Genomic DNA, 17,299 nt, shown 5'->3' on the forward strand with positions numbered 1-17,299 from the left:
AACAAAAGTGATAGAGGAAGCACAAATAGTTTGTTTTTAACCTGGAGACTGATATAAGGTTGCCATCACCAGCGTAAAATAGATTATAGCATTTGTAATAACTAAGATGTGTAACCTGAGATGAGCGGAATCCTCCCCATGCGCTTTGCTTTGTTATAATCCAACGGACGATGTCTGCGCTCTCTGCAACATCTTTCTCAGCAGGTGTCTTCTCAGAAAGCAGAGCCAGAACCACATAGGCCGATATCTCAATGTCTCCGTGTCCGTATTTGTTTGATTTCCAATGCTTTAAATTCTCTATATGGAAATTTGCAATGAAAATAAGAATAATGGGAGATATCAATGCTCATTTTCTAAACACTAATGTATAGTAATGGAAAAATAATCTTTTGACATTAAAGAGTGTCAAGTTCTAGAATTGCTAGATTGAAAGATTTACAGGTAACATAAATGTACTGAATACAGAGCAGTTACGGGGAGTGGCACAATTGAAAGGGGTGTGGCCTCTTAGAGACAGCCCATTTTTGTTACTTTAGGTGCGTGTCCAGCATCCTGCCCCAGTAGATGGTGCTGTCTATAATGCCAGCTCGTTATCTATGACAGGAGCCAAGTGCGGCAGGAGACAATCACACTGCAGCAGCCCCTTTAGACCTTGCCTTTGTCCAACAGAGTCAGAGTCAATCAAAAATTATTTCTTGACTTGTACTTCTTAAATGCTCTGCATACCTGTCTTTATGGCAGTCTTGTCCAAATGCTTCAGCGTTTCTTGTTTTAGTTCAGTCTCTCCTGCCAGAGAGGAGGCGTAGGCCAGGAGAGCCAGGGTATAGGTAGATGTAACTCTGTGGGCTTCATTCTTCAAACACTTCAATGCATTCTCCACAATGCTTCCCTAAACAGAGAGCATTGTCATTAGGAATAAAAATCACAAAGGAGGAAAGAGGTGGTTTAAAGGTTTTCCCCGGTTACAGACAGTAGAAAGGTTATTTATTAGTGCAGTGGTTTCTATCACTAAAGCCCCATACACACTAGAGCCCCATACACCCTTTTACTATATCCTCTTGTGTGTACACTCAATATGCCTAACGATGGAAGCTCTCATGCATCATTAATGACAACTGCCATCGGCAGAACATGAAGGTCAATTTGGCTGTATTGCCAAATGACCCGCATGTTTAGCAGGTCCCGATGACATCACCGAATGATATGTTTACCAATATCATCCAGTGTGTATAATCAGTTATAGCCACCCGCGTCTGATGCCGATATTATTAACTATATCAGCACCGGCCAGGGTCGCCTAGTGTGTATGGGGCTTAATACAATGTCTCATGTTTTTATATAGTAAACTCTGAATAATTCATTACAGAATTACATTCCTGCCTCTATGTGAAAAACATTTCCTATCCATATAGGTGAAAACTGGAGGATTGTTCCCCATGGTTTATACAAACACTGGGTGCAGTTATCACAATATGGTATTTCAAACGCATTAATAATATCTAATTTATTAAATGTTTACAGTATTTACACATGGCAACCTTTATGTAACCACAATTACAGAAGATCAAGGAAATGTGTTTGCTACATCTAACCAAGAGGAACAAGCACATATTTTACATTCCACGAACTGTCATAGGAAATGTCAATCATTTGGTTGATATATTTCCATTTTTGTTCAGTTGTCTTTAGTTTGTCCAACACAACAAGAAGCTGCATCCATAAAAAGCTAGGAAACAGGGTAACTTACATTGCAGACCACGTGATGCTCCAGCAGGGAGATAACGACGTAGGCAGTATTTGCAACTATATTTTCTGCCTATCGGGAAATGGAAAAAAATACCAAATTTCAAAGAATAAGATTTATCACAGTAACTTTCTATAATGTTCTGAAGTCTCAGAAATAATATATATTAAATGTACTGTTCAGTAGTATTTTTAATACTTATTCCCTGTTGTTTACAAGATTTTCCCGCCAAATCTTTGCCCATAAATAGAGATCCTAGCAGTGCTATTGGTACTTTTATAGGCCTAACAGATTTATGCAAATTAACAGGATTTGCCTCCATATCTGACTTTGGTCTCATATGTTGCTGCTCAGTCTGAATGGGGTGCAAGTCCATTTTCAGTAAGTGGTTGTGTTGTCGATGTTATGTTTATGGGTCATTGTATTATGGCATCATCTCAACTGGAGGCAACTGTAATGTGCGATAATGTGACCTGTTCATTGTAATGTGTCATAGGCGTTCCGATTAAAATGCTGGGCCTTCCCATGGAAATTCACCCATGACACGGGTGCCAGGGGCGGGCAGCTGACGTTAGCTGCCCGCCCGCTTCCTCTACAGGCACCTGCAGGTCTAAGATGCCAGAGAGGCTCTTAGATCTGCGAGTGCTTGCAAAATCATTCAATGGTCGTCGACCATCGAATGATTTTGCCCCCACACACAAGGCATGAAATGGATGTTTATGCTAAACATCCAATCACATGAGTGTGGGGAAATCAGCGTGCAAGGGGTGGGGGGGTGGGGACGATCGTGTGGGCAGAGTTTAAATGTCAACCAGAATCACCCCCTATGTTTCATAATAGGAACTGGAGGTCACAATAATGTGGCATTATCTAACCAGCTCTTTATGTGATATAGGGGGAAATTTACTACAGGATATTTGTAAAAAATAGGTGTATTTGTATCCAGAAATACACTTATTTTTGACAATTACTATCCCGAAAATACGGCAATTCGTATTCGTATTGATGTGCTAGCAAAACGAATACGAATTGCCATATTTTCGGGATAGTAAATGTCAAAAATAAGTGTATTTCTGGATACAAATACACCTATTTTTTACAAATTTCCTTTAGTAAATATCCCCCATAATAAGAACTGGGGTATTATAATGAAACAAAGTGAACTGAAGGCACCAAAGTGGGGCTTAATATGAACAGGGGCACTATCATGTGACATAATATGAGCTGGGATACTGTAATATGGCACAATATGGACTGCAGGTACCGCAGTGGGGCATACTATAAACAGGCATCACTATAACGTGGTATAATATGAAGCGAGGACACTATGGGGGAAATTTACTAAAGGAAATTTGTAAAAAATAGGTGTATTTGTAACCAGAAATACACTTATTTTTGACATTTACTATCCCAAAAATACGGCAATTCGTATTCGTATTGATGTGCTATCAATACGAATACGAATAGCCGTATTTTCTGGATAGTAAATGTCAAAAATAAGTGTATTTCTGGATACAAATACACCTATTTTTTACAAATTTCCTTTAGTAAATTTCCCCTATGTCATGATGTAACTGGGTGGTGGTGTGTGTATATGTGTGGGCTGTTAAAGTGTACTAGCAGCCCTACAGTGTGACATAAGGTAAACTAGGGAATAATTATGTTTTTTTAACATAAACTGGGTCACAACTATGAACATAACATTAACTAGGACACTACTGTGGTTCAGAAAAAGGAATAGGGCACTATTATGGGGCAAGGTAATACCTACTCATAATAGGTGTATCTCTAGAAGCACTGGGACATACTTGCCTACTTCTGAACTCTCCTCTCCGGGAGAAGCCTGAAGAGGAGACTGACAGCATCACTTCTGGGGGTGGGGGCCTGATGTAGGCGTCATCAAGCCCCACCCCCAGCTCTGAAAATCCCCCTGATTTGCGGGACCTCAAGGAGGGGGCAGAAGTACATGACACGATTTGCATATTTAGCCCTGCCCCCTCCCCGCGAAAAGCAACAAATCACGGTAATTCAAGGAGGCGGCCAGGCAGATTGTGGAGGGTGAGGGTGAGGGAGAATCCGGGAGGATTGCCCACAGGGCCGGCGCCACCACTAGGCAAATCTAGGCATTTGCCTAGGGCGCCGGCCACTGGAGGGCGGCATTCCCCCCCCCCCCCCCCTGTCCTGCGGCTGTGTATATAAAGCTTGCGGCGGCGGCAACGGGGGGTCCCTGCAGTAAATAAGAAATAACGAGCGCTATCTGCCTGGCTACGCAGAAGCGCTTCTGTTGTGGAAACACTGGCCGCACGCTGATTGGCTAAGATTCAGCCAATCAGCGTGCGCCGTGCGGCCAGTGTTTTTACAACAGAAGCGCTTCCGCGTAGCCAGGCGGATAGCGCTCGTTATTTCTTATTGACTGCAGGGACCCCCCGTTGCCGCCGCAAGCTTTATATACACAGCCGCAGGACAGGTACACCCCCCCCCCCCGGCACCGGGGCGCCCCCACCCCGACTCGCCTGGGGCGCTCCGGTGCCTTGCACCGGCCCTGATTGCCCACCTTTCCGGGGGGGGGGGGGGGGGTTACAAAATGTTAATGTGTCTATACACTTCAAGTCTTTACAACTCATTGGAAGTAGTGTTTTATGGTATAATGTTTTTTTTTTTACAATGGGCATCATTATATATTACCTCATGTGTACATAGTGTACATAGGTGAAAGTTCTTAAAAACTCCAGTATTAAAATCGGCATCAGAACATTGTGGCTTGTGCCCATATACTCATGCAATCTGAGCCCCAGTGAGACACGTGATAGATGTGAGCATACCTGTAGATTGTTATTAAAGTAATGTTCCGATTCATCAAAACAACCATTTGGTTTCTGCTCCTTCTGTAACCAGGTCACAGCTTGCTGAATGATGGCCTCATCTATGTGGATGAAGTCCTGAGCATTGCTGAAAGCCTTCACTACTAATGCTGTGACCCTGCAACAGGATTCAAAATATCGGTTAGTAAAGCTGAAATAAATCCACCAACGATAAACTATACAGGTGACAGATCATGAGTTATCTTATCATTTATTTTTAAATTAAAATATCAATGTATTACGGGGGTAGTTCATATCTGATGAAATATCTGCTCCAGTGAACTCCCACCCGCGAAATAATGTGCGACAGGATGTGTACGGGTGCACATCAGTTCTCAGCTATGTGAATATATCCGAAATCCTTCGTAATGAATTTCAGATATTTTTACATAGGGCACAAGTCATCGCAGGTGCTGAGACTTACTCGCCGCTGTGATAAAAAACAGTCACATCTGGGCTGAAGCTGACATCACACCTAAAATGGCTTGGCACGGCTACACGCCCAGTGTTTTTCTTGCCACTCCCAATAAAACTGTCAATTTCCACCCCAACGAGCACAGTCCCTGTTAATCACCTTGCGAATGACCAGTGATTAGAACTAGTTTCAGTAGTTCATCGCAGGGCGGCTTCGGTCATGCAGATGGTAAACTGTTCGCATGTGCAGTGTATCGATAATCGCCCGCTGTGCATATTTGCAGCCATGCAATCAGGTCTGAATCAGGCTCTTTGGGTGACATTTAAAAGGATGCGATTTGCGTTTTTTTTGTGATTTTTAGGCAAAAAACTTGCGAAATCGCATATTTTCATGAAATTGCCAACTTAAAAGGGTGCGAATTGCGCTGTTTATCACATTTTTCCTTGCGCAATTTGCAAGGAAAAACGGTCCCTTTAAATTTGTGCATCATATCACATCCAGATGTTTCCCCATTCAAAAGTATACAAATCGTCGATTTAACAGGATGCAAATTCGCATCTGAAAAGTTACTAAAAATCTCCACATGAACAGACCAGGTTCTGATGGGTGATTTTGACACAGACCAATATGGAAAAAATAGGAAATGGTTAATGTTCACACAAGTGTCCCCAATTATAAACCTGAAACTTCCCTACATATACCCCAACATCATCAAGGGCATTGATTATACAGTCTGAATTGTAGTGGTTGTGTGTGAGATTGGGCATTCTGTGGAGCAGCACAGCAGGAGGGAGCATGCTGTGCACCAGATCCAGGTACCTTGACCACTTTGTGGTTCAAGTAGGTACCGTGTGAGGGTGTACCTGGACTCCCTCTCTACTCAACAGGCTTCTATAGATTGCATTGTCTATATTTCTTTTGTCAGTTTTGTATCGCATTATGGCATTAGAACATTCCGCCTTAGGTCTCATGCAGACAATGCCAAATAACAAGGGGCTAAATCTGTGCATGAATGACAAGTAGTGGCGCAAAAGGGCAACCAACCATTCTGGGGATGGCAAAGCAAGCCTTTTCCGGATGCAGTTAGGTGAGGGTGCTATGCAGGGCCGGCAACAGAAATCTTGGGGCCCGGAACACTGATATCTCTGAGGCCCCCAACACCAAACACGGATTGTTATTACATTGCATATTGAATGTATTTTTTTTATTAATAGAAATAAACAGATAATTAATATTCACAATGCAATATAATAGGGAAGGGCAGATGGGAGGGCACAGCATTGTGCGTTGTGTGATTTGGTGCGTTGTGTCATTAAACTCATTAGTACGGGTAGCCAGACAGGTGATTAGGCAGTCATGCTTACAGACCCTGAGTTCCTCAAAGCTTTGGGGCCCCTCAACTGGTCGGGGCCCGGTACGAGTGTCCCCTTTGACCCCCCCCCACCCTGTCACCTGCCCTGGTGCTATGCTATATACTGTAGCGATGGGCCCGCATATTATTTCTGACACATGGTGAGGCCAGACATGTAGACCAGCAGGCGGCCTACCGCTGAGAGTTGTAAGTTTGTTAAATTTAGCAAGACTAAAACTCATGCTGAATCAGGCCCATGGACCACAAATTGCACGGCACACTCACTCACCCTCACCTCAGGGTCCACATGGATGGTAAAGTATGAAAAAGTAAAAAAAATTAATAAAAAAACCTCTCATGATGACCATTAGGCCATGTAGACTATATACATATCGACCATGGGGTTTCAACGTGTTGACTGTTGACCTAGACACCTTTTTTACGGATCCTCTATGCATATATTGGGCTAAAATTAATAGGTTGCAACAGGGCTTAAAGTTGTCCTGGTGTTATGATGGAGATCATTTCCCGCTGCCATCTAATTCCTCCCCCTTGCCATATTAGTCAGAGCCGGGGCCAGTGGTAGGGTTTTTGGCATCCCCTGCAAACTACAATGCTTTTCTGTTAGAATTATTGTGTGGAGCCATGGTGGAAGTTGAATGAGTTGCACCTTACCATTACATGTGGTGGAACTCGGTTCCATCCTGTTCCTCCCACTTTAACAAGTTGCAGGTTGGGCTGCACTTGTGTTCTATATGCACAAAGCATAATTGCAACTTGCAGCCTATTAAAATTTGTCTGTGGTGTTTGTTTCTATAGATGTCTCCTTTATCCTTCCGTAAAAACCCCAAGATGAGATACTATCAGAGGTGGAACTAACATTGGTGCAGCAGGTGCATTGCATCAGGGCCCCTGAGGACTACGGTCTATATACAGTATTGCTGCTCAGACCAATCTGCCCAGACTATCTTGTTGGGATAGAGGAGAAAGCCCAAATTATATTTTTTCACCTAAGCCCGCCGCTCAAAGTTCCACCACTATCGTATGTTGTACAGAAGGAAACACTTTACTAGCACGTTTTTTTTTTTATATGTAGAGCATGTATCACAATTGCACACTATCGAAATAGATGAAATCAAAAAATGTTTTACACATACCAGAAGTTTGGATTGTCACGTGAAAACACCCCATATAAGCCATTTTCATTTTTAAAAGTCAGTTGGCTCTGGTAACCTGCAAGATAAAGAAACATCAGTAATGAATCATTCTGTTTAGGTTCCACTTCCACCAGTGTTTTTTTCTGCTAGAATAAAAAAAAATATATATTATTGACGAGTGCTCTAAGTGCCAATATACAACCATACTGGCCACCTTGCACTGGGGGGGGGGGGGATGATTCAATAATGATCGGAGTGGGAAAATTCATGTGCAGATCCTGGGAGCGAAAGGCTTCGGCGAGTTTCATACTTGCTTAGCCGTTCGCTCCAGAGGACGCGGACATCGGGCTGGAGTAGGGGAACAGGGGAGCATTCCCCTTGCAGGTGGGCCGATGTCTGCTGGAAGCGGATGGCTGACGTCACATAACGTCATCACCCACCCTCTCTTTGGCAGTCTCCGTTGGAAATAAATGTCAGCTTAGGCTGACTTTTATTCCGAAGGGGAGAAAAATCATTTGATGGCCGGCCGCATGTGAGGAAAGTGTTCACATACATCCCCTCCCATGTTATCAAAGGGATTCGGCAGCAGGGGAGCGGGCATTCAGCAGGGTGGTTGGTGCGATTAAGCTAATTGCTAAGCAGCAAAGGACTGCTGCTTAGCGAACAGTACTGAATCAGACAATGTGTTCCTATCACTGTGAAAGAAGTAGTCAAAAGAAAGACTCAAGCGAACCAATAAGGTTTTTTGGGGCACGCTTATAAAGAGATAATGTAATGATGAAATGATGGGTGTTAAGGTTTAAAACGTAACTTTTAATGGTAAGCTTTTAAAATAGATTTCATTTAGAACTCTAAGCACACCTTGTGAATAATCTCAATATATCCTGCCGAATATTGGTTAATAATGTAAGGATTGTTGTCAGCGAAAATGATTTAGACAGACGTTTGCCAAAATAACCTTTTTTATATATAATCTGGTAATTAGTGGATGGCAAACATTTCTTACCCAGGACACTACCCACCACCACATGGAATTCTAACCCTAAAATTCGATGTCCATACAGTTGGGATCAGAGAGGTGAAGAGATGGACGTATCAGATGAAAATCATTTTGTCCATGTGAATGTACTGTACAGTTAGGTGCACACTGTATACAACCTGACAAAAGGACTATACCATTATTGTTCACAGTCAAAAAATCCCCATTCAGTATTCTTAACCCCGGTGTGACCTTGGTGTTTAACGTGACCATACGCTGACACCAGGTACACATGGGAGACCAATAGGGAATATCCGGTGCTGTATCCAACCACTAGGATAACACGTCGGCTGGGTTCTCAAGGATGCAGTCCCATCCCTTTTTTCATCGAGAGGCAACTATACCATCTTATAGGGTCTTTACAACCAGATCTCAACAATACTATTTAATTGCAGAATATTTGCAACCTGCTCAAACAGAAATGTTCTATCTTCCAAACTTGAATTAACTCAGAGGGGGCAATACATGTGTTTGTTATATTGTCTTAAGTAATGGGAGTCTGTCAAAGCTATTCAATTGCTGCTCCAATAAGACGCACATTAGTCACAGCAGTCACATCTCAGCTTACACCCCCTATAGGTGGCAAGATGAAATGTGAGAAAAGTTGGCTGTTGGGAGCCCAAACAGGCTTAAAGTTTGGTCATGTTTAGCTACTTTATGCAGCTAAACATAGACAAATTGGGTGTGATAAGTGCAAAAAATAAAAGGGCACCCAAAATAATTGAATTGCAAATGATAGGTGCTCAATAATAATTGTGCTTTAACAAACAAGTGAATTGCAACAGTACAAAGTGTTCTTGAGTTTGTTACTGTTGTTGTAACATTGCCTAGCTGGGTACTTGTTTCCTAGCAGGGCGCCCACTAAGCAATTTGCTTAGTGGGCTATTCTGCATAGGAAAATCGCATCGCATCGCGCACCGTGTATAGTAGTGTGCAATGTGATGTCCATATAAAGTGCACAGGAGTGCTTCTACAATGAAATATCACATGCGATCTCAGTGCACCAAATGCGATGCGATATGTCATTGTACAAGCACCCATGCGATGAGATGTGATGGGAAAGTGCACAGGAGTGCTTATACAATGAAATATCGCATGCGATCTCAGTGCACCAAATGCGATGCAATGCGATATTTCATTGTACAAGCACCCATGCCATGAGATGTGATGGGTGCTTACAATGACGCACATATGCCATTGTTTAGTGTCACCCCCTGTATCAATGCCACCCCGAAGTGTGGCAGGCGCAGCGAACCTAACGAAGGGCGGCGGAACGCATCCTCCGACCTTTTCATACCCCCACTATCCACATTGGCGTGGAGTTGAGTTTATATAGTGTGGTAAGCGCAGCGAGCCCCACAAGGGGATGCGGAATACATGTAATCCGCGTCGCCTCGCTGCACTCACCACACTATATAAAATCAACTCCACGCCGACGTGGATAGTGGGGGTGTGAAAAGGTCGGAGGACACTTACCGCTGCGCTCGCCACACTTCGGGGTGGTGTGGATAGTGGGGAGGTTTTAGTAACAGATTCTACTCTACGTCTATGGGAGCCATGGGATCCCAAGAGGGAGAGTAGCACCTGCAAGTTGGGATCCTGGCTGTCGGCCACAGCAGACCATCCAGTACCTGAGGGAAGAATTGTCAGAATTATATACATTTGTAATTACAACAGTCAACATTACAGTAAAAGAAACAACACATTTTGTAAATTTAAATTTTTTTACTTTTTTTTTTTTTTTGGAGGTCTCGATTTATCAAAATATACAAGGAAAACAACTGCCTCTGTGGAAGGGACTATCACAACAAGGCAAATCGGAATCAGGCATACAACAATTGATTATTACAGTAGAGCTTCATAAACAGCGCTGCAAACTTTCCATGGGTTCGGAAGAAGATGCAAAAATGTTGAACAGTGGTTTGCGAAGAAGAACAACAAGTACAGATATCACAATGTTAAGAAGTACCGTACTGTGACCTTTACAAACCAAAATTGTGGTAAAATGAGCAAAGGAATTTATTGTTGAACAAACAAATCAAGGAGAAGAACAAGAACATTTTTATAAGCAATTAATCCTGTGGTGTAGGGGATTGTATAAGCACCCATGCCCCAACGCGTTTCACTGGACTAACGCCAGCTTTATCAAGGTGTGATAAAGCTGGCGTTAGTCCAGTGAAACGCGTTGGTGATGCTGCTTCACTTTTCTGGATCCAGGGTGTTTTTTGAATAATCCTCTACCCATTTACCTGACCACAAGGTCCCCACTTTTTTGGAAACTCCTCAGCCACGCATCTCCAAATGTGGATACAAAATACGGTGAGGTTGAAGGTAGGCTCCAACACCAGCCACTCCCTCAGCCGATTTATAAGACCTTCAATTGCTGTGTTTCCCTGGGATTTCCTCTACAAATTGGGACTAAAGAGTATGTGGACATTGCAGGTCACAACAACCCTGATTGTGGACAATCTTAACCACGTGAGATCTGGATGACTAATCCTCCACCTTTCATATATACATACCAGTGTTTTATGCATGTCATTTTATTGTGAATGTTCTTTATTCGATTTGCACTTTTTATTAAATTTGTATTTTTTAAACGCATTGATTCACCCATCATTAATTCCCAGCGCTGCTTTCTGTAGTTTTGATAACATGACACAGCAACCTGCACTGCCATTACATTAATAACAATAACATGACACAGCAATCTGCTATAACAACATGACAACAGAGTCAGCTTCGCCAGTACAATAACATGACACGGCCACCTGCACATTAATAACATGACACAGCAGTCTGCTCCACCATTACAATAAAACCAACATGACACCGCAATCTGCTACACCTGTATAACTGTATTAATATTAAACAACAGGCTAGTCACCCTGGATAACAACTGGAAAAGACAGGCTACTTTCCATGTATCATTACACCCCCCCCACTGCACATCATCACCCCCCACCCCTGCACATGATCCCCCCCACTAGACATAATCTCTCCCCCCCCCACATGATCACCCCTCCCCTGTACATCACCCCCTCCCTTGCACATCATCACCCCCCAGCACTGAAGATGAATGCACATTATCACCCCCCCCCCCCGGCACATCATCATCTCACCCACATCCTGCACATGATCCCCCCTGGCGCAGGCTAAACCCCCCCCCCTATACATTATCACCTCACCCTGCACATGACACCCCCCCCCCCCAGGCGCAGGATCCCCCCCTGCACATGATCACCTCACCCACATCCTGCACATGATCCCCCCTGGCGCCGGATCCCCCCCTGCACATAATCACCTCACCCCCACCCTGCACATGACCCCCCCAAGTGCCAGGTCCCAGACCTTAAAAGCCCAAAAAACCTTACAAATACTTACTTTACAGTAGGGACACAATGCACACTGCTCCTTCTTCTTAGTGTTCCTTGTCACGTGCAGCTTCTGTCTTGGCGCCTCTGGAGTTTTGACTGACAGGAGGGCGTGAAATCGCATTGCATCGCACACATCGCATGGCAAAAACATACAATGCGATGCGATGCAATTTCACTACGTTCGCGTACGTAAGAAATCTGGGCGCCCTGCTAGGAAACAAGTACCCCAAGCTGACTGTAAGGCTACCCATTTAGTTTTTTTTTTCTTTCTTAGTTCTCCATCCCCATTTAACAATAACACTTCTCTGCATTTTCTGATATGTGTGCAACCCTTGTATTATTATTATTTTTTTTTGGCCAAACCACCCTCAAGTGATTTGGTTCAGAATTTGGATTTTAAACATATGTCTAAATTACATGAAATCAAAAACCCAAATTGGAAAACATCCGGACTGGGACTTTATTTTGGATCCTTTCAGGGGATTTTAACCAGGAGTAGATCTGGTTCAGAATCCAGAAAATTCAGTTGTGTTCGGATTTATGAAGAACCAAACAGCACATGTTTAGTATTTATTAAGATACACAGCACACATGAAGTACCTTCAATCATGGCTTCCATTCCCTTTTCCTTGAGTTCTGGTGTTAATTCTCTGGTCGTCTCCAGATACTGCATTGTGTAAACATATCTGGTAAACTTTGCAATATTTTGCTCCCCACATCCCTCAGCCATATTTACAATGTTGTCCAAGTTAATGATAATATTGGCCATGAGATCACCTGCAAAGCATATAATAGTTATAATGCAATAGTTTCAAATACAAATGTACTTGCAGATCAGAATAATATTCTCCAAACTCATTGGGATTTTTCCTTAGAAGGTTTCCTCACCCAAAACAATCATGTGGGCACGGGCAGAGCCTGGTACTAATCTCTCTGGTACTTGGAGGGAAACTTGGATCTTCTCACTGGTATCTGCCGATCAAGAAAACAAAAAAATAAAAATCATTTCGGAGAGTCGTTAACTATGAAAATAACAGATGGGAGCAATTTTCCACAAAAAGGTTCAACAGAGAGGAAAGTAATTTAAAATATTAAAATCAATAATAACACCCATTTTAACACCCATTCACAGATCCCTTGTGTGTTTATAAGCAATAAAACGTCTAATTTTTTTATCCATAAAAGTTTTAACTTTAATAAATAAATAATTCTTGATATACTAAATTAAAACATAGAACTGGATGCTGAATCCAAGATTTCATAGCAATAAGTAACACTGCTCTGGACATTTCTGCATGATACTGTTGTGAGATAATGCAGTTTGGAATGGCAGTTGGTGGCAGTGGGTGTGGCTCCCCTATTTGAATTTTGAACTGTGCTGCAGCTCCTCCTCTGGAGCCGCCACTGAACATACAGTAGAATATAATGTACTATGCTTTAATTATTATGTCCTTCTGAATTCAGTGACCTGAATTCCTTCACTCACCTGATGGATAGAGAAGAAATGTCTCTGTCTTATCCTCTTCATGGCCTCTAGCCTAAAATAGGCAGAAAATATACAATGTCATTAATGGTGTAATAAAAGGATGCAAAATGTTTAATCATTTCGTCCATGAAGCAAAGTTTCCTACTCAAGCTGTATATTTATTTAGCTGTGTCCACATCGGCTGACATGTATATATGACATTACATAGTAGTACTTCAATTAGTCTGTAAAAGCTCACTAAATATAATTCTTACAGGCTGCAGAGCTGGACCATTTCTCCACTTTTTTACTCTTCAATACCTGAAATATCTCCAGCACAAAGGCACACAGCAACAGATTGAGGGATCTCACATTGATGAAGGAAGAGCATGGATGCATCCATATCATTCCACACTTCTAATGTGAGCTTCCATGTATACCTGCGCTTCCTGCCATGACACGTGGAAGCGCCTGAACATTACTACAGTATATACAGTGTGAAAATAATTGCATATTAGTTATTTAATGGAGAGGTTGGTTACGGCGCTAATAATCACTATGTCTGTGGGAGCAGCTATGACTGAGTGGTCAAATCTCACAATTAGTGCAGTAGAAACAAGGGGAATTGTCATGCGCTCACCTTATGTGTATGCACTACGGAAAGATGATGTGGAATGCAGTCTGTTCATGTAAAATATGTTTATTTGTGGTACAATAATATATCAAATGAAATATGCAATAAATTAAGAAGTATAAAGGTACTCGGTCAGGTAGGTCAGTCTGTGACCTGGCGGTGGTGGCAGTAGGTGATGGGTGGGGGTGGGTGAAAACTGGGAGCCCTGGTAGGGAATGGGGGTCTCAGCAGAGAGCCCTTTTACCATAAACCTCCTTTGGTTTATGTCTCACAGCAGCGGTGGGGGGGGGGGGTAGAGTGGAAATGCTCTGAGCCCTTGCGGGGATGGGGGTATCAACGGAACCCCTTTTACCATAAACCTCCTTTGGTTTATGTCTCATGCATCAGGCACCGGTGGGAGAGGGTAAGAGAGTCCAAAGTGTGTACTGATATGAGCCCTGGCGGGGATGAGGGTGTCAGCAGAACCCTTTTTACCATAAACCTCCTTGGTTTATGTCTCATATAGTTGCTCAGCGTAAATGTCTGTGGGTAAAGAGTCAGGTAGTGAGCGGTGTTCCGCTCACTGAGCGCTTACCCTGTGTTGGTAGCAGATTAGCGCAGCAGGAAGTCCATGTGACACAGCTTCTCACCCCTCCACAAGCCAGACACAGCACGGACTTCCTGCTGCGCTAATCTGCTACCAACACAGGGTAAGCGCTCAGTGAGCGGAACACCGCTCACTACCTGATCTCATCTTTCCGTAGTGCATACACATAAGGTGAGTGCATGACAATTCCCCTTTTTTCTACTGCATATTAGTTATATTACTGGGACAAGAGTGTGAGAGGGCCTGCCAAGCTGGGACACACGTATAGTGTTTGAAACGTGGCATGTATTTTCCATTTCCTAAGGGTGAAAATGATGAACATGAGTTGAGAACTTGTGGTACTCTATACCGTGGTACTATATTTTAAGTCTTACCTTAACTACAACGGTTTTCTCAACAGAGTCTTCTCTATGATTCTTTCCTATCAAAAGTGGATCTTCAGTGCATTCTCCTTCCAACTGCAGAGACCCGCTGCTCACATGGATCTTTACGTTCTCTGAATAATGAAGATATGACAAAGATGATGAGAAAATAGACCGGCTATCAGATTTTAAATGGCCCTTTCTGCTGCCTTATTATTATTATTATTATTATTATAATTATTATTTCCACAGTATGTGTATACTGTATTATTATTGGAATATGCTTTGTTTAACATCAATTGTTTAACATCAGTGTCCTAGTGATTAACATATGAAGACCATGTCTCTGAGCAAAGCAGAATTTAGAGATCACCCACTGAGGGAGGAGGTATCCACCACACAGGGGCGTAACTATAGCACCGCAGCGCCCGCGACCGCGGGGGGGGGGCGCTATGCATGTGCGGGCGCCGGGGGCTGCAGTGCTATAGTTACACCGCGCCGCCCGCCGCACCAACCCCTGCAAACCCCCCCCCCATCCCCAGTCTTTACCTGTGTTCAGTACCGCTGGTCCCGGCTCCCTTCTTCTGCTGAGGACCACCACAAAATGGCCGCCCCCATATAGCAAACAGTTCTCTGAAACTGTCTGCTGTATGGGGGCGGACATTTTGTGGTGGTCCTCATAGCAGAAGAAGGGAGCCGGGACCAGCGCGTACTTAACTGAACACAGGTAAGACTGCGGGGGTTGGTGCGGCGTGCAGCGCGCGGCGGGCGACGGGCGGAGGGGCGGGTGAGTGGCTGGGCGCCCTCCCTTTAACGGCGGGGGGGCGCCCAAAATGTAGTTACGCCGCTGCCACCACAGAATGCATTCTCCTTTCCAGTCTTTAAATATCTTGTTTCTAAGATGTTTGCAATCATGTCCAGGTGAACATAAGTGAGGTCAGTAATTACGTCATTGTTTTCCACAGGGAATTCTGGTTGGCTGGAATCTGGAACCTCTTTTCCAGCCGCCATCACCAATGTAACAGTTCAGAGGCTCAATAAAGTAAAAACAACCCATCTCTGTATTTTGTGGCTAAATTAAATTGTTTGGCGCTACATACAATGAACAAGATAGACCATGCTAGAACTAGCAGTTATTGTATCAAGCAATTCAAATATTTATAAAGTTAACCAGAGGGGAAGTTGCCCATATCAACTAATCAGCTCCAAGTTACGGTCGTACATTCTGTAAAATGATAAATGTAACCTGGTTGGTTGCTATGGGCAACTTCACCACTAGCCCATTTCTCTTTTCATTGCTGATGGGTACATCAACCCATCAGTCAGTGTAAAGATTTACATCCTTGGAAACTGAACTTGTTGGGAGGTATGTACAGATATAGCGTGAATTACAGTAAGAAGATTCTGTTACTATGCCCTGAAATATGAATGTCCTTAAACCCCTGAATTTCATATTTAGCACCTATCTATATATTACTTATGTGCAGGGCTGTGGCTTCCCAGGAGAAGTATGATGAGTCTCCTTCACAGATACATTTGGCCTGCTCGTTCTTTTGGACGGTTAAGAAATCCTCAGAATCAGACAGCGATACCACCACCTGTAATAATGCCACAGTAATAGAAACAAAAGACATGAATGAATAGTCTATGCTTAGAAACTGCTAGAAGACAATAATGTGATCTTTTTAAGGAAAACTGTACAAGAGATCCAACATCTTTTATTTCAAGTTGAGACAAGCTAAATAGAAGATAATTGAAAAGTTTTGTGTAGAAGTTACAGTATAACCGTCATCCCCAGTGTACACACGTAGCGATTTAGGGGCATTTTCAAAGCAATTTCACTAGATATCTTAGAAAATCCCCCTACATTGGTATGTGTGTAAGAGCAATAGAAATATTTGATATGCATGATATTACTCAATCAAAACACTTCAGCAACTCCCCGTGTATAGGCCCCTCAAGATGATCAGCTTCGCTCGGCTACTCGAAATGGCTACAAATGAACTGGTTCTTCTTTCATCCTATTACATACCACCAACCTCACTATAAAATGAATCATAGTTTATTTACATGCAATTTTTTTGCATGGGGGCTATATATATATATATATATATATATATATATATATATATATATATATATATATATATATATATATATATTGCATTTCATATTTCCTATTCACTCACTGTAATCACTGAAGTAGACCCAAGATGGGTCTTTGAAAGAAGCGTAGTGGGATGTGTGGCACAATATGTGTCTACTGTACTTTCATTTTTTACATCTGCAGTTGGCAAACTTGGCTGAA

The 17,299-nt window shown here is 42.8% G+C and overlaps 1 protein-coding gene across 1 annotated transcript in view; it reads right to left on the minus strand.

Annotated features, from left to right (window-relative positions):
• LOC146009229 (pregnancy zone protein-like) overlaps positions 1-17,299 on the minus strand; it is a 152,219-nt gene that overhangs the window by 21,925 nt on the left and 112,995 nt on the right. The window contains exons 20-29 of the mRNA XM_083149391.1: positions 16,469-16,589; positions 15,004-15,125; positions 13,431-13,482; positions 12,833-12,916; positions 12,545-12,721; positions 7,529-7,604; positions 4,567-4,723; positions 1,748-1,816; positions 727-889; positions 116-297 (exon numbers count right to left, since the gene is read on the minus strand). Coding sequence (XP_083005517.1) covers positions 116-297; positions 727-889; positions 1,748-1,816; positions 4,567-4,723; positions 7,529-7,604; positions 12,545-12,721; positions 12,833-12,916; positions 13,431-13,482; positions 15,004-15,125; positions 16,469-16,589 — 1,203 coding nt within the window. The remainder of the gene's footprint in view (positions 1-115; positions 298-726; positions 890-1,747; positions 1,817-4,566; positions 4,724-7,528; positions 7,605-12,544; positions 12,722-12,832; positions 12,917-13,430; positions 13,483-15,003; positions 15,126-16,468; positions 16,590-17,299) is intronic.

This window comes from Crinia signifera, chromosome 6 (assembly GCF_055691185.1).
Source record: "Crinia signifera chromosome 6, ASM5569118v1, whole genome shotgun sequence".
Classification (NCBI taxonomy): domain Eukaryota; kingdom Metazoa; phylum Chordata; class Amphibia; order Anura; family Myobatrachidae; genus Crinia; species Crinia signifera.